Here is a 16,234-nt window from a genome sequence, read left to right on the forward strand (position 1 = left end):
TCAAAAAAGAATAAACTGAACAGACCACCTGGCATCGACATTAGCACAGGATATGGCAATGACAAACCTAGCCCTGTCAACCCTGAAAAAGGTCTCTTTATTTACATCTGGGTACTTGTGCCAAAATTGAGAGAGCTGCCCACAGACTGGTCAGGCAACAGCCTGATAGTGATACTCACCAAAGAATATCTTACAGCCAATGTCGCAGACACAATCAAGTATGTCCTTTGCCATCAGCAGGACAAAGCCATCAAAGATGGTGGCACTGCGGTATTCCGTCTGGAAGAACTTGCCTGGGATCTTTGCCATTGACTCCAGACCCCATGAAGGCTCATGGCATCAGGTCAAATGTGGGCAAAGGAATCTCCTATTGATTACCCCCTATACTGATGAATCAGTACTCTTCCATGATGAGCACCACTTGGAGGACGCACTGAGAGGGGATAAGGCCACAGAAAGTACTCTCAGTGGTGGATTTCAATGTTCATCACCAAGCATGTCTCAGCAGCATCACTACTGACCAAGTTTGCAGTGTCCTGAAGTTCATTACTGTCAGACTGCACTTAGTGCAGGTTATGTGTGGTTGAAAAAGAGGGAAAAACCTAATTAACCTCACCCTCACCAATCTAATTGTCACAGATGCATCTACCCAAGAGTGTATTAGTAGTAGTGACCACAGAAAAGTCCTTGTAGAGGCAAAATCCCATCTTCATACTGAGCGTACCCTTATATGTTTTGTGTGGCACTACCATCGTGCCAAATGGAATAGATTCAGAATAGATCTAACCGTTCAAAATTGGGCATTCTTGAGATACTATAGGCCGACAGCAACAGTACAATCTTTAAATTTAAAGCCTAGTTTATCACTATCTCTACTACTGCCGTCAAGATGGGGTGGTACGGTGGTGCACTGCTGCCTCACAGCTCCAGAGACTTGGGTTTGATTCTCCACTTGGGTCACTGTCTCGTGGAGTCTGCATGTTCTCCCCATGTGCAGTTTAGGTGCATTGGCCATGTTAAATTGCCCCTTTGTGTCCTGGAATGCATAGGTTAGAGGGATTAGCCGGATAAATATGTGGGGTTATGGGGATAGGGCTCAGGTGGGATTGTTGTCAGTGCAGGCTCGATGAGCCAAATGGCCTCCTTCTGCCCTGCAGGGTCAACAGTGGTTCAATGAAAATGCAGGAACGCATGTCAGGAGCAGCGCCAGGCATATTCAAAACTGAGGTGCCAATCTGGTGAGGCTACAACACAGGACTACTTGTATTCCAAACATCAGAAGCAGTACACGATGGACAGAGTTAAGTGATCCACAACCAATGGAGTAGATCAAACACAAAGAAACAACTCAAGTCACTCTACCACATGGACCCTAACAACATTATATTAGTAGAACTGAAGCTTTCTGCTCCCAGTCAAGCTATTCCTGCAGAAGCACCAAAAATCGGTTCTGCAAAAGGCAGAACAAATCTAACTTAGCCAAGTACTAATGGCCTACTCTTGATCATCAGCAAAGCGATGGAAGGTGACAAAGTGCTATCAAGTGACTCTGACGCGGCAATAATCTGCTCACTGATGCTCAGTTTGGGTTCTAGCAGACACCTTGGCTCCTGACCTTATTACATCCTTAGTCCAAGCAAAGGCAGAAGAGCTGAGTCAAGGGGTGAGGTGAGACTGCCCTTAACATCAAGCCAGCATTTGGCTGAGTGTGTGATCAAGGAGCCTTTGAAAATCTTGTCAATGGAAATTGGCGGAAAACTCTCCACTGGAGCTTGGTTGTGGTTGCAGGTATTTCTCAGAGTACTGGCCCAACCTTGGGCTCTTCATTAATGACCTTCCCAACATCAGAAGGTCAGAAGCGGATATGTTTGAAGATGTAACTAGTAAAGTTGACAAGGGGGAACAAATAGATGTAGTATATTTGGACTTTCAGAAAGCGTTTGAAAGTCCCACACAAGAGATTATGGTCCAAGATTGGGATTGGGGGAAGTGTATTGAGATGGATAGAAAACTGGTTGGTAGAGAGGAAACAAAGAGTAGGAATTAATGAGTGCTTTTCAAATTGGCTGGCAGTAACTAGTGGGGTGCCACAGGGACTGGTGCTGGGACCCCAGCTATAAGAACATAAGAAATAAGAAGCAGGAGCAGGCCATCTAGCCCTTTGAGCCTGCCCCACCATTCAATAAGATCATGGCTGATCTGAAGTGGATCAGTTCCACTTACCCGCTTGCTCCCCGTAACCCTTAATTCACTTATCGATCAGAAATCTATCTACCCATGACTTAAACATATTCAACGAGGTAGCCTCCACTACTTCAATGGACAGAGAATTCCAGAGATTCACCACTCAGAGAAGAAGTTCCTCCTCAACTCTGATCTAAACTGTCCCCTCCACCCTCATTTTGAGGCTGTGCCCTCTAGTTCTGGTTCCTTTCTAAGTGGAAAGGATCTCTTTACCTCTACCCTATCTAGCCCCTCCATTATCTTGTAAGTCTCTATAAGATGCCCAATATCTCTATATATTAATGATATAGATGATGGAACAAAATGTAACATCTCAAAGTTTGCAGATGATACCAAGTTGAGTAGGAGGGTGAACTGTGACGAGGATGCAGAGATTCTTCCGAATGATCTGGACAGGTTGGGTGATTGGGCAGATGCAGTACAATTTGGATAAGTGTGAGGTTATTCACTTTGGAAGCAAACACAAGAAGGCAAATTACTACCAGAATGGCTGTAAATTGGGAAAAGTGACCTGGGTGTCCTTGTGCACCAGTCACTGAGGGTAAGCATGCAGGTGCAGCAGGGGATAAACAAGCAAATGGTATGTTGGTCTTCATTGCGAGAGGTCGAATACAGGAGCAGGGATGCGTTGTTGCAATTGTACAGAGCCTTGGTGAGGCCACACCTAGAGTATTATGTACAGTTTTGGTCTTCTTTTCTGAGGAAGAATGTTCTTGCTCTCAAGGGAGTGTAGCGAAGGTTTACCAGGCTGATTCCGGGGATGGCGGGACTGATGTATGAGGAGAGATTGACTATGTTAAGATTGTTTTCGCTGGAGTTCAGAATGAGGGGGATCTCGTGGAGACTCATGAAATTCTAACAGATCTAGACAGAATAGATGCAGGGAGGATGTTCCTGATGATGGGGGAGTCCAGAACCAGGGGTCACAGCCTGAGGATTCAGGGTAGACCATTTAGAACGGAGGTGAGGAGACATTTTTTCACTCAAAGAGTGGTGAGCTGTGGAATTCATTGCCACTGGAAGTAGTTGATGCCAAATCATTGAATGCATTCAACAGGCAGCTAGATATAGCACTTGGGGCAAATGGGATCAAAGGTTATGGAGAGAAAGCGGGATTAGGCTATTGAGTTGGATGATCAGCCATGGTCATAATGAATGGCGGAGCAGGCTCGAAGGGCCAAATGGCCTCCTCGTGCTCCTATCTTCTATGTTTCTATGTTTACTCATGTTATTGCATGATCAGATATTGCAGCAGATCATGTCCATATGCAGCAAGACCTGGACAACATTCAGATTTGGATTTAGGCAAGTAATATATGCATCACACAGGTGCTAGGCAATGACCAACTGCAAGACAGAATCTAACCACCTGCCCATGATATTCAATGGTATTACCATTGTTAAAACTCCCATAATCAACATCTTGGAAGTTACCATTGATCAGAAACTGAATTTGATCAGCCATATAAATACTGTGGCTAAAGTGCAGGTCAGAGGCTGGAAATTTTAGCAGCAATTCCCCAAAGCCTGTCCACATCCAAAAGACACAAGTCAGAAGTGTGATAAAACAGTCTCCACTTGCCTGGATGAGTGCAGCTCCCACAATGCTGAAGACATTTGATGCCATCCATGCCTAAGCAGCCTATTTGATTCCCATCCACTATCTTCATTCACTTTCTCCAACACCGATGCACAATGGCAAAAGTGTAAATCATTTACAAGATGCACTGCAGCAACATACCAAGTCTCCTTCAAAAATACATTTCAAACCCAAGATCTTTACCATCTAGAAGAATAATCTAGCAGACCTTGGGAACACCACTATCTGAAGTTTCATTCCAAGTCACACACTGTCCTGGCTTGGAACTCTATCACATTCGTTCCCTGCCACTGGGTCAAATTCCTGGAACTCCCTCCCTTACAGCACCGTACCTACATCACATGGACTACAGCGATTAAAAAAGACGGCTCACCACTACCTTCTCACGTAGTGATGGCCAACAAATGCTGGCCTTGCCAGCAACATCAATATGTGAAAGGTAAAAGGATGAGAAGAGAAGGGATAGGACCTATAAAAGGTGAAGGGGGTAAGGTCTGTGTGGAACCAGAAGAAATGGCAGAGGTGCTTAATGAGTACTTTGCCTCAGTATTCACGGTGGAAGCTGATCTGGGAGATTTTGCTACGGATTTGCAGCAGATGGAAAAGATTGAGTTTGTGGATATTAAGGTGGAGGATGTGTTAGAACTTTTGAATTCTATCAAGATTGATAAGTCGCCGGGACCAGATGGGATATACCCCAGGATACTGTGGGAGGCGAGGGAAGTGATTGCAGAGCCCCTGGCGATGATCTTTGCGTCGTCAATGGAGATGGGAGAGGTTCCGGAAGATTGGAGGATTGCGGATGTAGTCCCTATTTTCAAGAAAGGGAACAGAGATAGCCCGGGAAATTACCGACCGGTGAGTCTGACCTCAGTGGTTGGTAAGCTGATGGAGAGGCTTCTGAGGGACAAGATTTACGACCATTTGGAGAGGTTTGACATGATCAGGAATAGTCAGCATGGATTTGTCAAGGGCAGGTCGTGCCTTACAAGCCTAGTTGAGTTCTTCGATAATGTGACTGAACACATTGACGAAGGAAGTGCCGTGGACGTGGTGTACATGGACTTCAGCAAGGTGTTTGATAAGGTCCCCCATGCAAGACTTCTTGAGAAGGTGAGAGGGCATGGGATCCAAGGGCCTTTGGCCTTGTGGATCAAGAACTGGCTTGCCTGCAGAAGGCACAGAGTGGTTGTGGATGGGTCTTTTTCTGAATGGAGGTCAGTCACCAGTGGAGTGCCCCAGGGATCTGTTCTAGGACCCTTGCTGTTTGTCATTTTCATAAATGACCTGGATGAGGAAGTGGAAGGATGGGTAAGTAAGTTCGCTGATGACACGAAGGTCGGTGGTGTTGTGGATGGTCTGGAAGGATGGCAAAAGTTGCAGCAGGGCATAAATAGGATGCAGGACTGGGCGGAGAAGTGGCAGATGGACTTCAACGCGGATAAATGCGTCCATTTTGGCAGAACCAACGGGATGAATGAGTACACTATCAAGGGCAGGAGTCTTGGTAGTGTTGAGGAGCAGAAGGATCTTGGGGTCCGGGTCCACAGGACTCTTAAATCGGCCTCGCAGGTGGAAGAGGTGGTCAAGAAGGCGTATGGTGTACTGGCCTTCATTAATCGAGGGATTGAGTTTAGGAGTCGGGAGGTAATGCTGCAACTTTATAAGACCCTTGTCAGGCCTCATTTGGAGTACTGTGCGCAGTTCTGGTCGCCTCACTATAGGAAAGACGTAGAAGCTATTGAAAGGGTACAGAGGAGATTTACAAGGATATTGCCTGGACTGGGAGGCATGCCTTATGAAGTTAGGTTGAGGGAACTGGGTCTCTTTTCCCTGGAGAGACGTAGGTAGAGAGGCGACCTGACAGAGGTTTATAAAATGTTGAGAGGAATAGATAGGGTGGATTCTCAGAGGCTATTTCCCCGGGTTGAAATGGTCGCTACGAGAGGACACAGGTTTAAGGTGCGGGGAGGAAAGTACAGAAGTGATGTTAGGGGTAAGTTTTTCACTCAGAGGGTGGTGAGTGAATGGAATCGGCTGCTGTCAGTGGTGGTGGAGGCGAACTCGCTGGGGTCTTTTAAAAGACTTCTGGATGAGTATATGGGGTTTTATGGGATTGGGGGTTACAGATAGGTGTTGATGTGATCGGCGCAACTCGTGGGCTGAAGGGCCTGTTTGTGCTGTAGTGTTCTATGTTCTATCAACTTCCCATGAAAAACTAATAAAAAATTCCTTCCAGCTGAAAAACAACCATTCACCACGGCACTCTGTTTCTGTCACTCAGCCAACTTTCTATCCATGGTGTCACAGTCCTCTTTATTTCATGGGTTTCAACTTTGCTTTATTAAATGGCAGTTTATCAAATGTCTTTTGGATGTCCATGTATACAACAATTGCACTAGCCTCAAAAGCCCTCTCCATTGCCTCCATCAAAACAGTTAATCAATTTTGTTAAAAATGATTTGTCCTTAACAGATCCCATGCTGGCTTTTCAGAATTAATCCATATTTGAGCAGCTTGAAGACATTTGATGCCATCCATGCGTAAGCAGCCTAACGGTTTCCCGCTGCTTTCTCAATGGCAACGCCTCTACTGATCAGAGTTCATTTGCCAACCAATCAGCAGTCTTTTCTCATGCAGTATAAACTGTTGTTTCCTTTTGGATTGGTGATTTTGCATCCTATCTTGATGAGTACAAGATGAAAATGTTTTTCTACCACTGAGGTGAAACTGACTGGACCGCTGGTTTAACCTTACACCCCTTTTTTGAACAAAGCTATAACATTTTCAATTCTCCAGTCCTCCGGCATCACCTCCATATCGAAGGAAGAATGGCAGGTAATGGCCAGTGCTTCCATGATTTCTACCCTTATTTCCCTGATGCATCTGATCAGGTCCATGTGATATAATACCTCCACTTTATCAATTTTTGTCAATTTTTCAGTGCCTCAACTATTTTCTCTTTCATTCTAACTTTGGCAGCATCTTCTTCCTTGGTAAGACAAAGTATAGTACGCATGCCCACTGTGTAAATCCATTTTGGTCCCAAATTGGCCCTACTCCTCCTTTTACAATTTAAATGCTCTATTTTATGCTCTATCATTCTCGCAGAAACAAAACATTTTTCAAGATAGTAATATTTTAGCTGAATTGATGAATTACACATCAACAATATAGTTTCATTAATCATCAAAAATTATCCCTGTACTTACCCTGCTATTTGTTTCTTCATCTTTGCACAAAGAAAGAGGTCAGTGAAAAGGAACACATGTCGAAGTTTCCGAGCACCTTCTACAAGTTCGACCAGAAAGCTGTCCTTCACAAGCTGCCGATGCTGCAAAAATTAGAAAGATTATTTTCATTATTTTCCTTTACAATTTTAGAATGAATGCAATGTATGACATTCCCTCTGTGATATTCCAAGATAGACGAGTATTGCAAATATTCTGGTAAAATAATTGTTTTTCCATGAATTTTGAAGAAACTCAGCAGGAGCTGTACTTAAAATTAATGAATCTGTGGGCATAGTTTCTAGGTGAGAAACTAGTCAATTATAATGCAGCCTGTTATAGAGACATAGGCTGAAACTTTAACCGCTTCTCCCACTCACAGAATGGCATTCTCTGTTGGTCTTATGAGCCTCAGGTGGATGAGGTGGTAAAAGACTGGCAATAAAGTCATCACAGCACAGGAAGCCACAATTCAAGCCACTGCGTCTATGCCAGCTCATTGTACAGCATTCAAATTGGTCTAATTTCCCTGCTCTGTCCTTGCAGCCCTTAGGGGTCAGTTAGCTCAGTTGGCTGGATGGACGGTTTGTGATGCACAGCGATGCCAGCAGCTCAAGTTTAATTCCCATACTGGCTAAGATTATTCATGAAGGCCCTGCCTTCTCAACCTTGTCCCTGCCTTAGGCATGGTGATCCTCAGGTTAAATCACTACTAGTTAGCTCTACCACCTTCCCCCCGCAGAGGAAAGAGCAGCCTATGGTCATCTGGGGCTATAGTGACTTTTTCTTGCAGCCCCCAAGGGATGAGAGTGTCTGAAGACAAAAGATCTGAAACATTTTGTGACAAAGGATTTATGTACACATAATAACATAGCACAGCAAATGCAATGCAGAATGAAGGGCTGGAAAATTATGATTGGTCATGAAATGCTCCTAGGCCACTTTATACAGCTTAGTTTCTATTGGTGGGATAAACAAGTAATCATCACATCCCTAAGCATGTCAGAAAGATAAGATAATGCGTGTATGTTTAAGTATAGGCCAGGGATTTAAATCTTGACAATGTAAATATTATAAATAGTATATTGTAAATTGTAACAAAAACTTGCAAACAAATTATCAAAATGGAAAAATAACAGCCCCAATTAGATCATCTAATACATCTTGTGATGATACTGTGCTATTTTGATATATTTTATGTTTAAGATGGGGCTGCTTTAAGAGGCAGTATTTCATTGCAAGAATGGATTTGTCTGGGAAAACATGCAGCTCAAATGCTGAGAATGCAGGATAATAACTGATTTATTTAGGAATGAGTTACTTTCTAGAGATAATGGACCTTATGCTTATTTAGGTTCTCTTGGGATTTTAGATTAGGTATACAGAATCATGGGAGGTTTTGATTAGGTTGATTCATGGGGACAGAGTCATGTGGTTATTGGGAGGAACTAAGCTTGCAGATAAAAAACCGTTTCACTGTAATTTTTAAAACAAAGAGCAGTTGTTGCCTGGGACTGGTGTAAGAAAGAACAAGCTCCAAGACTGATAACCTAAGTCACAAGCAAATGTGCCAGTTTCTCTAATTTGTTTTAAAGAGGGGTTTAAATCTATCAATGAATTATTGCTTGATTGGAACTAACAGTGATAGGTTTGCAGATAAAAATTATACCTCATTATGTTTAAATATTGTTCAGTTGTTAAAAGTTAAGCTAATTCATCTGTTATAGTTAAACTATGTTGTTAAGTAAAATTTGTTTTGATAAAAGCTCCCTTGTTCGCCAGTAGAATTGTGGCTGGAGTGAAGCATGTTATGTTCACATTAATGCCAAAATAGATATTTTGTTGCAGTCTAGTCTGACTTCATAACATACCTCGGGGTTTCTGATCTGGTACCCTAACAGTCTAATCACATAGAAATTAGTGTGCAGATACAGCAAGTGATTAGGAAGGCAAATAGAATGTTGGAATTTATTGCAATGGGTATTGGAATATAATAGTAGGGACGTTTTACTGCAGCTGAGCAGGGTCGTGGTGAGACCACATCTGCAGTACTGTGTGCAGTTTTGCCCCCTTAGGAAAAATGATATAATTGCATTGGGAGCAGTTCACAGAAGGTTCATACAACACATCCCTGGGATGAGGTGCTCATTTTATGAGAAAAGATTAAACCAATTGAGGCTATATTTATTGATTTAGAAGAATTTAGAGAGGTGGTCTGAAACATAAGATCCTGAAGGAATTTGACAGGATAGATACTGAGAGGAAGTTTCCACCTGTGGGAAAGACTGCAACAAGTGTAAGAATAAGAGATATACCCATTTAGGATAGAGATGAGGAGAAATTACTTCTCTCAAAGAGTTGTTGGTATGTGGAATTCTCTTCCTCAGGAAGTAGTGGAAGCTGGATCATTGAACTTATTCAAGGCTGAGTTAGTTTGATTTTTGATAGGCATGGGAGTCAAGGGTTACTGGGACAGTCAGCAAAGTGCAGCTGAGACCACAACCAGATCCGCTGCAATCTGAGTGACTAGTGAAGCAGGCTCAAAGAGCCTAAAGGACCATTCCTGCTCCTATCTTATTTGCATTTTGAGTTATTTTTATTATAAGAGAGCATTTTTGTATATTTGTTGAAACTTAAAGGCAATTTCTAATCAAATTGCCCTAAAGTGTTTTCTCAATGTATGGTTGCTGAACAAAAAGTAAAGTAAAATTTATTTGAGTCACAAGTAAGGCTTACATTAACACTGCAATGAAGTTACCATGAAATTCACCTAGTTGCCACAGTGCGGCGCCTGTTTGGGTCAATGCAACTAACCAGCACATCTTACAGAATGTGGAAGGAAACCCACACAGGTATGGGGAGAATGTGCAAACTCCACACAGACAGTGAGTGACCCAAGCCAGGAATTGAACCCGGGTCCCTAGCGCTGTGAGTTAGCAGTGCTAGCCACTGTGCTGCCCCAAAAGTATCAAAAGTATCTTCAGAATAACATCATGTCAAAAGGGAAATCAGCAAAACTGTGGGAAATATTTGTGTCTGACCACATTCCACACAAGATTAACTGGATGTTGTAATTTTTAATGTTTAATCATATAGTATCAATATAATGATATCAAGCACCTAATATTTTAATATAAGGGTTTAGAATAAAATAGGCATTTAAATCATAAATACAAAGCTAATAAGTTGTCAGTATTTGAATATAAAACTCAAGACTAATTGTGTCAACGAATTGACTAAAACATGAAAGCCCAATGACAGTGTAACTCGAATAGAGTATAGTTACAAAGCCATGCATTGTTTAGAGGAACAGATTATATAATTTTGTATTCAAGAACAGGGAGTTCCAGCTGGGAATTCTGCCAGATGACTGGACCCTCAACCCTGGTGCACTAAAAAAGTTGATTCGTTGGTTAGGAAGTAAAAGGAGGCTTATGTTCGGATGAGGCTTGAGGGCTCAGGTAGTGCATTAGAAAGTTTTAGATTGGCTAGGAGGGAGTTGAAGAGGGAGTTAAGAAGGGCTAAAAGAGGACATGAGATGACTTTGGCTGATAGGATTAAGGAGAACCCTAAGGCGTTTTACAGGTATGTCAAGAACAGAAGGTTGGTTAGGGCAAGATTAGGGCCAGTTACAGACAGTAGAGGGAAGTTGTGTGTGGAACCGGAGGAGATTGGAGAGGCGTTGAACCAATATTTCTCTTCGGTGTTCACACAAGGGGACATGAATGTAGCTGAGGAGGACACTGGGGTGCAGGGGTGTAAAATAGATAGTATTGCCATTGATACGGGGGATGTGCTGGATATTCTAGAGGGTTTGAAAATAGATAAGTCCCCTGGTCCGGATGGGATTTACCCTAGGATTCTCTGGGAGGCAAGAGAGGTGATTGCGGAGCCTCTGGCTCTGATCTTCAGGTCGTCGTTGGTCTCTGGTATAGTACCGGAAGATTGGAGGACAGCAAATGTTGTCCCATTGTTTAAGAAGGGGAGCAGAGACTTCCCTGGGAATTATAGACCAGTGAGTCTTACTTCTGTGGTAGGTAAGGTTTTGGAAAGGATTATTAGAGACAGGATTTATAGTTATTTGGAGAGTAATGAATTGATTAGAGACAGTCAGCATGGTTTTGTAGCGGGTAGGTCGTGCCTTACTAACCTTATCGAGTTCTTTGAGAAAGTGACCAAAGAGGTGGATAGGGGTAAGGCAGTTGACGTGGTGTATATGGATTTTAGTAAGGCGTTTGATAAGGTTCACCATGGTAGGCTTCTGCAGAAAATGCAGATGTATGGGATTGGGGGTGATCTAGGTAATTGGATCAGGAATTGGCTAGCAGATAGGAGACAGAGGGTGGTGGTTGATGGTAAATATTCATCATGGAGTTCAGTTACAAGTGGTGTGCCTCAGGGATCTGTTTTGGGGCCACTGCTGTTTGTAATTTTTATTAATGATCTGGATGAGGGTATAGTTGGGTGGATTAGTAAGTTTGCTGATGACACCAAAGTCGGAGGTGTGGTAGATTGTGAGGAAGGGTGTCATAGTTTGCAGGGTGACTTAGAAAGGTTGCAGAGCTGGGCCGAGAGGTGGCGGATGGAGTTTAATGTGGAGAAGTGTGAGGTAATTCATTTCGGTAGGAATAACAGATGTGTTGAGTATAGGGCTAACGGGAGGACTTTGAATAGTGTGGAGGAGCAGAGGGATCTAGGTGTATGTGTACATAGATCCCTGAAAGTTGGGAATCAAGTAGATAAGGTTGTTAAGAAGGCATACAGTGTCTTGGCGTTTATTGGTAGGGGGATTGAATTTAGGAGTCGCAGCGTCATGATGCAACTGTACACAACTCTGGTGCGGCCGCACTTGGAGTATTGTGTGCAGTTCTGGTCCCCACATTACAGGAAGGATGTAGAGGCTTTGGAGAGGGTGCAGAGGAGGTTTACCAGGATGTTGCCTGGTATGGAGGGGAGATCCCATGAGGAGAGACTGAGAGATTTGGGGTTGTTTTCGCTGGAAAGAAGGCGGCTAAGAGGGGACCTTATTGAAACATATAAGATGATTAGAGGTTTAGACAGGGTGGATAGTGATAGCCTTTTTCCTAGGATGGAGAAAGCTAGCACGAGGGGGCACGACTTTAAATTAAGGGGGGGTAGTTATAGGACTGATGTCAGGGGTAGGTTCTTTACCCAGAGGGTGGTGAGGGACTGGAATGCCCTGCCAGCTGCAGTTGTAAATGCGCCTAGTTTGGGGGCGTTTAAGAGATCTGTGGATAGGTTTATGGACGAAATGGGATTGGTTTAGATTAGTGGGTTAGTGTTGTTTTTTTTAAAAAAGCTGGTCGGCGCAACATCGTGGGCCGAAGGGCCTGTTCTGCGCTGTAATGTTCTATGTTCAACCAGTTTTGACTACCCCACAAAACACTGAATAAGTTAAAATTATAGTTTGGCATTACTAAGCAATCAGGGAGCCATTTTCATTGAGTTTGCTTCAGATAGTTGAATGAACAAATGGCAATCCAATTATTTAAGGTGTCAGATGCAATTAACTTAACACAATCTCAATTAATATTCAACTTGTCAATCTATTCATGACAACATTCTTAAATTGAATTACAATCTGACACCTTAAATAATCCTTTAAATAATTGTATATAAAATGACTGGATTGTATAATTGCGCAAGTTTTTGGCACGGAAGTAAAGATTGCGGAGAAAGCTCAGTAGTGCTATTGAGCCTACCTTGGATATTGCTCCTTCATTGGATAGCTAATGGAGTTAGAATCGTAGAATCATACAGTACAGTTGTGGCCCTTCAGCCCATCATGTTTGTGCAGACACACAATAAACACCCTACCTCACACTTAATCCCACTTGCACTGGAGAGAGCACAGACGGGAATTACCAGGATGCTGCCTGGGATTGAACATTTAAGTTACGAACAGAGGTTGGATAGGCTTGGGTTGTTCTTGTTGCAGCAGAGAAGACTAGGGCGATCTAATCGAGGTGTACAAGATTATGAGAGACATGGACAGAGTGGATAAGGAGCAGCTGTTCCTCTTAGTTGAAGGGTCAGTTACAAGGGGACGTAGGTTCAAGGTGAGGGGCAGGTGGTTAGGGGGATTGTGAGGAAAAACCTTTTTACCCAGAAGGTGGTGATGGTCTGGAATGCGCTGCCTGGGGATTAATGGAGGCAGGTGGCCTCACATCCTTTAAAAATTACCTGAATGAGCACTTGGCACATCATATAATGACATTCAGGGCTTTGGACCAAGTGCTGGCAGATGGGATTAGGTGAGAATTCAGGTGTTTCTAATGTGTCAGTTTGGGTTCAACGGGCTGAAGAGCTTCATGATTCCATGATTAATCCCATTTATCCGCATTTGGCTCATACCCTTAACTAAAAATTTGAGTCAGAGCTCCTGCAATCTTCTCCCTTGCCTCCCATAGCAGCCTGGGACACAATTCATCTGGACCCAAAGATTTTAAACCTGCATTTCCAGTACCTTATTGTTTCTTATGTCAATTTGTTCAGGAATCTCACAGGCTCTCTTGCCTTCATCCTCTTTCTCTTGGATGAAATCGGATGTAAAATATTCATTCAGCACTTTACCAATGTCCTATGACTCCACCCACTGACTATCCCCATGGCCCCTAATTGCTCTCTGGTTATCCTCCTACTTAACATCTTGGGATGTTCCTTTCTTTAACCAGGCAGAGCTTTCTCACATCCCCTTTTTACATAAGAACATAAGAAATAGGAGCAGGAGTAGGCCATCTAGCCCTTCGAGCCTGCCCCGCCATTCAATAAGATCATGGCTGATCTGTCGCTGCTCAGTTCCACTTTCCCGCTTTCTCCCCATAACCCTTAATCCCCTCTCTTATCAAAAACCCATCAACCCGCGTCTTAAAAATATTTAGCGAGGCAGCCTCCACCACTTCAACGGGCAGAGAATTCCAGAGATTCACCACCCTTTGAGTGAAGAAGTTCCTCCTCAACTCCGTTCTAAACCGCCCCCCTTTTATCTTGAGGCTGTGCCCCCTAGTCCTACTGTCTTTTTTGAGCAGGAAGAGTCTCTCCACCTCTATCCTATCCATCCCATTCATCATCTTATAAGTCTCAATGAGATCTCCCCTCATTCTTCTAAACTCTAACGAGTACAAGCCCAGTTTATTCAGCTTCTCCTCATAGCTCAACCCCCTCAACTCTGGTATCAGCCTAGTAAACCTCCTCTGCACTCCCTCCAAGGCCAAAATATCTTTGCGCAGGTGCGGTGCCCAAAACTGCACACAGTACTCCAGCTGCGGCCTCACCAATGCCCTATACAGCTGCAGCAAGACCTCCCTACTTTTATATTCAATCCCCCTCGCTATGAAGGCCAGCATCCCATTCGCCTTCCTGACCACCTGCTGCACCTGCAAGCTGGGTTTTTGTGACTCATGCACAAGGACCCCCAGGTCCCTCTGCACCGTCGCCTGCTGCAGTTTTTCGCCCCCTAAGTAATAGTCCTTCCTACCATTCTTCCTACCAAAGTGGACCACCTCACACTTGCCAACATTAAATTCCATTTGCCATTTCCTGGCCCATTCGCCCAGCCTATCTAGATCCTTCTGCAGACTCTCCACACCCTCCGCACAATTTGCCGTTCCCCCTATCTTGGTGTCATCAGCAAATTTCGACACCCTACACTCGGTTCCCTCCTCCAGATCATCTATATAAATGGTAAAAAGCTGAGGCCCCAGCACCGGCTCCTCCTTACACTTCTGTACTTCACTAATTCTTCTGCTGAGTTGCTCATTTGGCTTCTCATTGTATCCTGAAACCCTCTGGTGGTCATCCATGGTTTTCTGAGCTAGTTACTCCTCATCACCCTAGAGATGTCCAGCTTGTAGCCTCACCATTTCAGTTTTGAACACTGCCCCACCACCCTGCCGCTGTCACCACCACCCACCCCCGCCATTGCTCTTCTGTAGACTTCCCCACTAGTAGCTATTCGCAGTCTACCTTAACCAGATCCTGCCGTATTTTACTAAAATCTGCTCTCCCCCAATCCAAAGCTCCTTTTTTTGCAACTTGTCTTTTTTTCGTCCATAACAAGCTTAAGTTGTATGATGTTGTGGTCGCTATCATTAAAATGCTCCTCCATCTCTACCTCCACCTCAACCACCTCTGCAGTTTCATTCTCCAGAATTAGGTCCAGCACAGCTCCTTCCCTTCTTGGGCATTCTACATATGGGTCTTAAAAGTATCGGGAAAATAAAACTTAATAAGTAATGGGAACAATGCACAGAAATTGATCGGAGACAAAATGTGAGATGAATTTTCATTAGTGCATTAAAGGGATAATCCATTTGTAAAATTATGTTAATTATCAAACACAACGTAAACATTGTGACTCAAATGGGTCAAAGGTAAAGTGTGTGAATTATACACCTTAAAATCTTGTTGCTCTATCAGTATAATTACATTTCATTCAAAGGGTCCAAGTATCTAATCCAAGGGAGCAGTCTTCATGTGCAAGTATCAGCATTCTAGTGGCCAGTAAAGGGGTTTGATGGGTAAGGGTAGGTACATACAATCTAGCCTGGCCCTGATAACTCATTTAACTCTTTACAGATTAGTAACTACATTGATTTGCATAGCCTAGGGGCAATATTGACAGGTGCTTTACCCATGTACTGCACTGTAGGGTTCTATGGTCTATGATTTGGAGGACATACTTTTCAAGAGCTTTGAATAAATTGATTTATAAACTTCCTTTAGAAATCCACAGCATAGAACCAGTCTGAATAACAGCAAAAGGGGTAATATCTGGGAAAATAAAAATTTTTAAGACTTTAATCATACACAGAACATAGTCAACATTTCCGTTCACTCGAGACCCACATCTTAATCTGTTTTTATAATGGTGGAGTTAACAGTTCTGGGTGTGCTGGTCACAACAGCAAAATTTGGGTAGCATGTAATGAAGAGATCTAATTAAAGTCACTTCATAAATTTTACATCCACTTGTCAAGAGATGTCCAAGAGCTAGTATAAAGAATGTGTATTTTCTATTCTATTACATTCTGAAATCTACCTAATATCACGATTACGTTTTAACATTTGTCACTGATGCAATGGTACACAAAAAGTGCAAATTTTTGTTCCAACTAAGTGCACGCAGGTGGCTTTGTTA

At 43.2% G+C, this 16,234-nt stretch overlaps 1 protein-coding gene across 1 annotated transcript in view; it reads right to left on the reverse strand.

The window, feature by feature from the left end:
* LOC145356030 (breakpoint cluster region protein) overlaps window positions 1-16,234 on the reverse strand; it is a 406,846-nt gene that overhangs the window by 140,079 nt on the left and 250,533 nt on the right. The window contains exon 9 of the mRNA XM_080208612.1: window positions 7,057-7,178. Coding sequence (XP_080064738.1) covers window positions 7,057-7,178 — 122 coding nt within the window. The remainder of the gene's footprint in view (window positions 1-7,056; window positions 7,179-16,234) is intronic.

Source organism: Carcharhinus amblyrhynchos, chromosome 20 (genome assembly GCF_965287045.1).
Source record: "Carcharhinus amblyrhynchos chromosome 20, sCarAmb.v2.hapA, whole genome shotgun sequence".
NCBI lineage: Eukaryota > Metazoa > Chordata > Chondrichthyes > Carcharhiniformes > Carcharhinidae > Carcharhinus > Carcharhinus amblyrhynchos.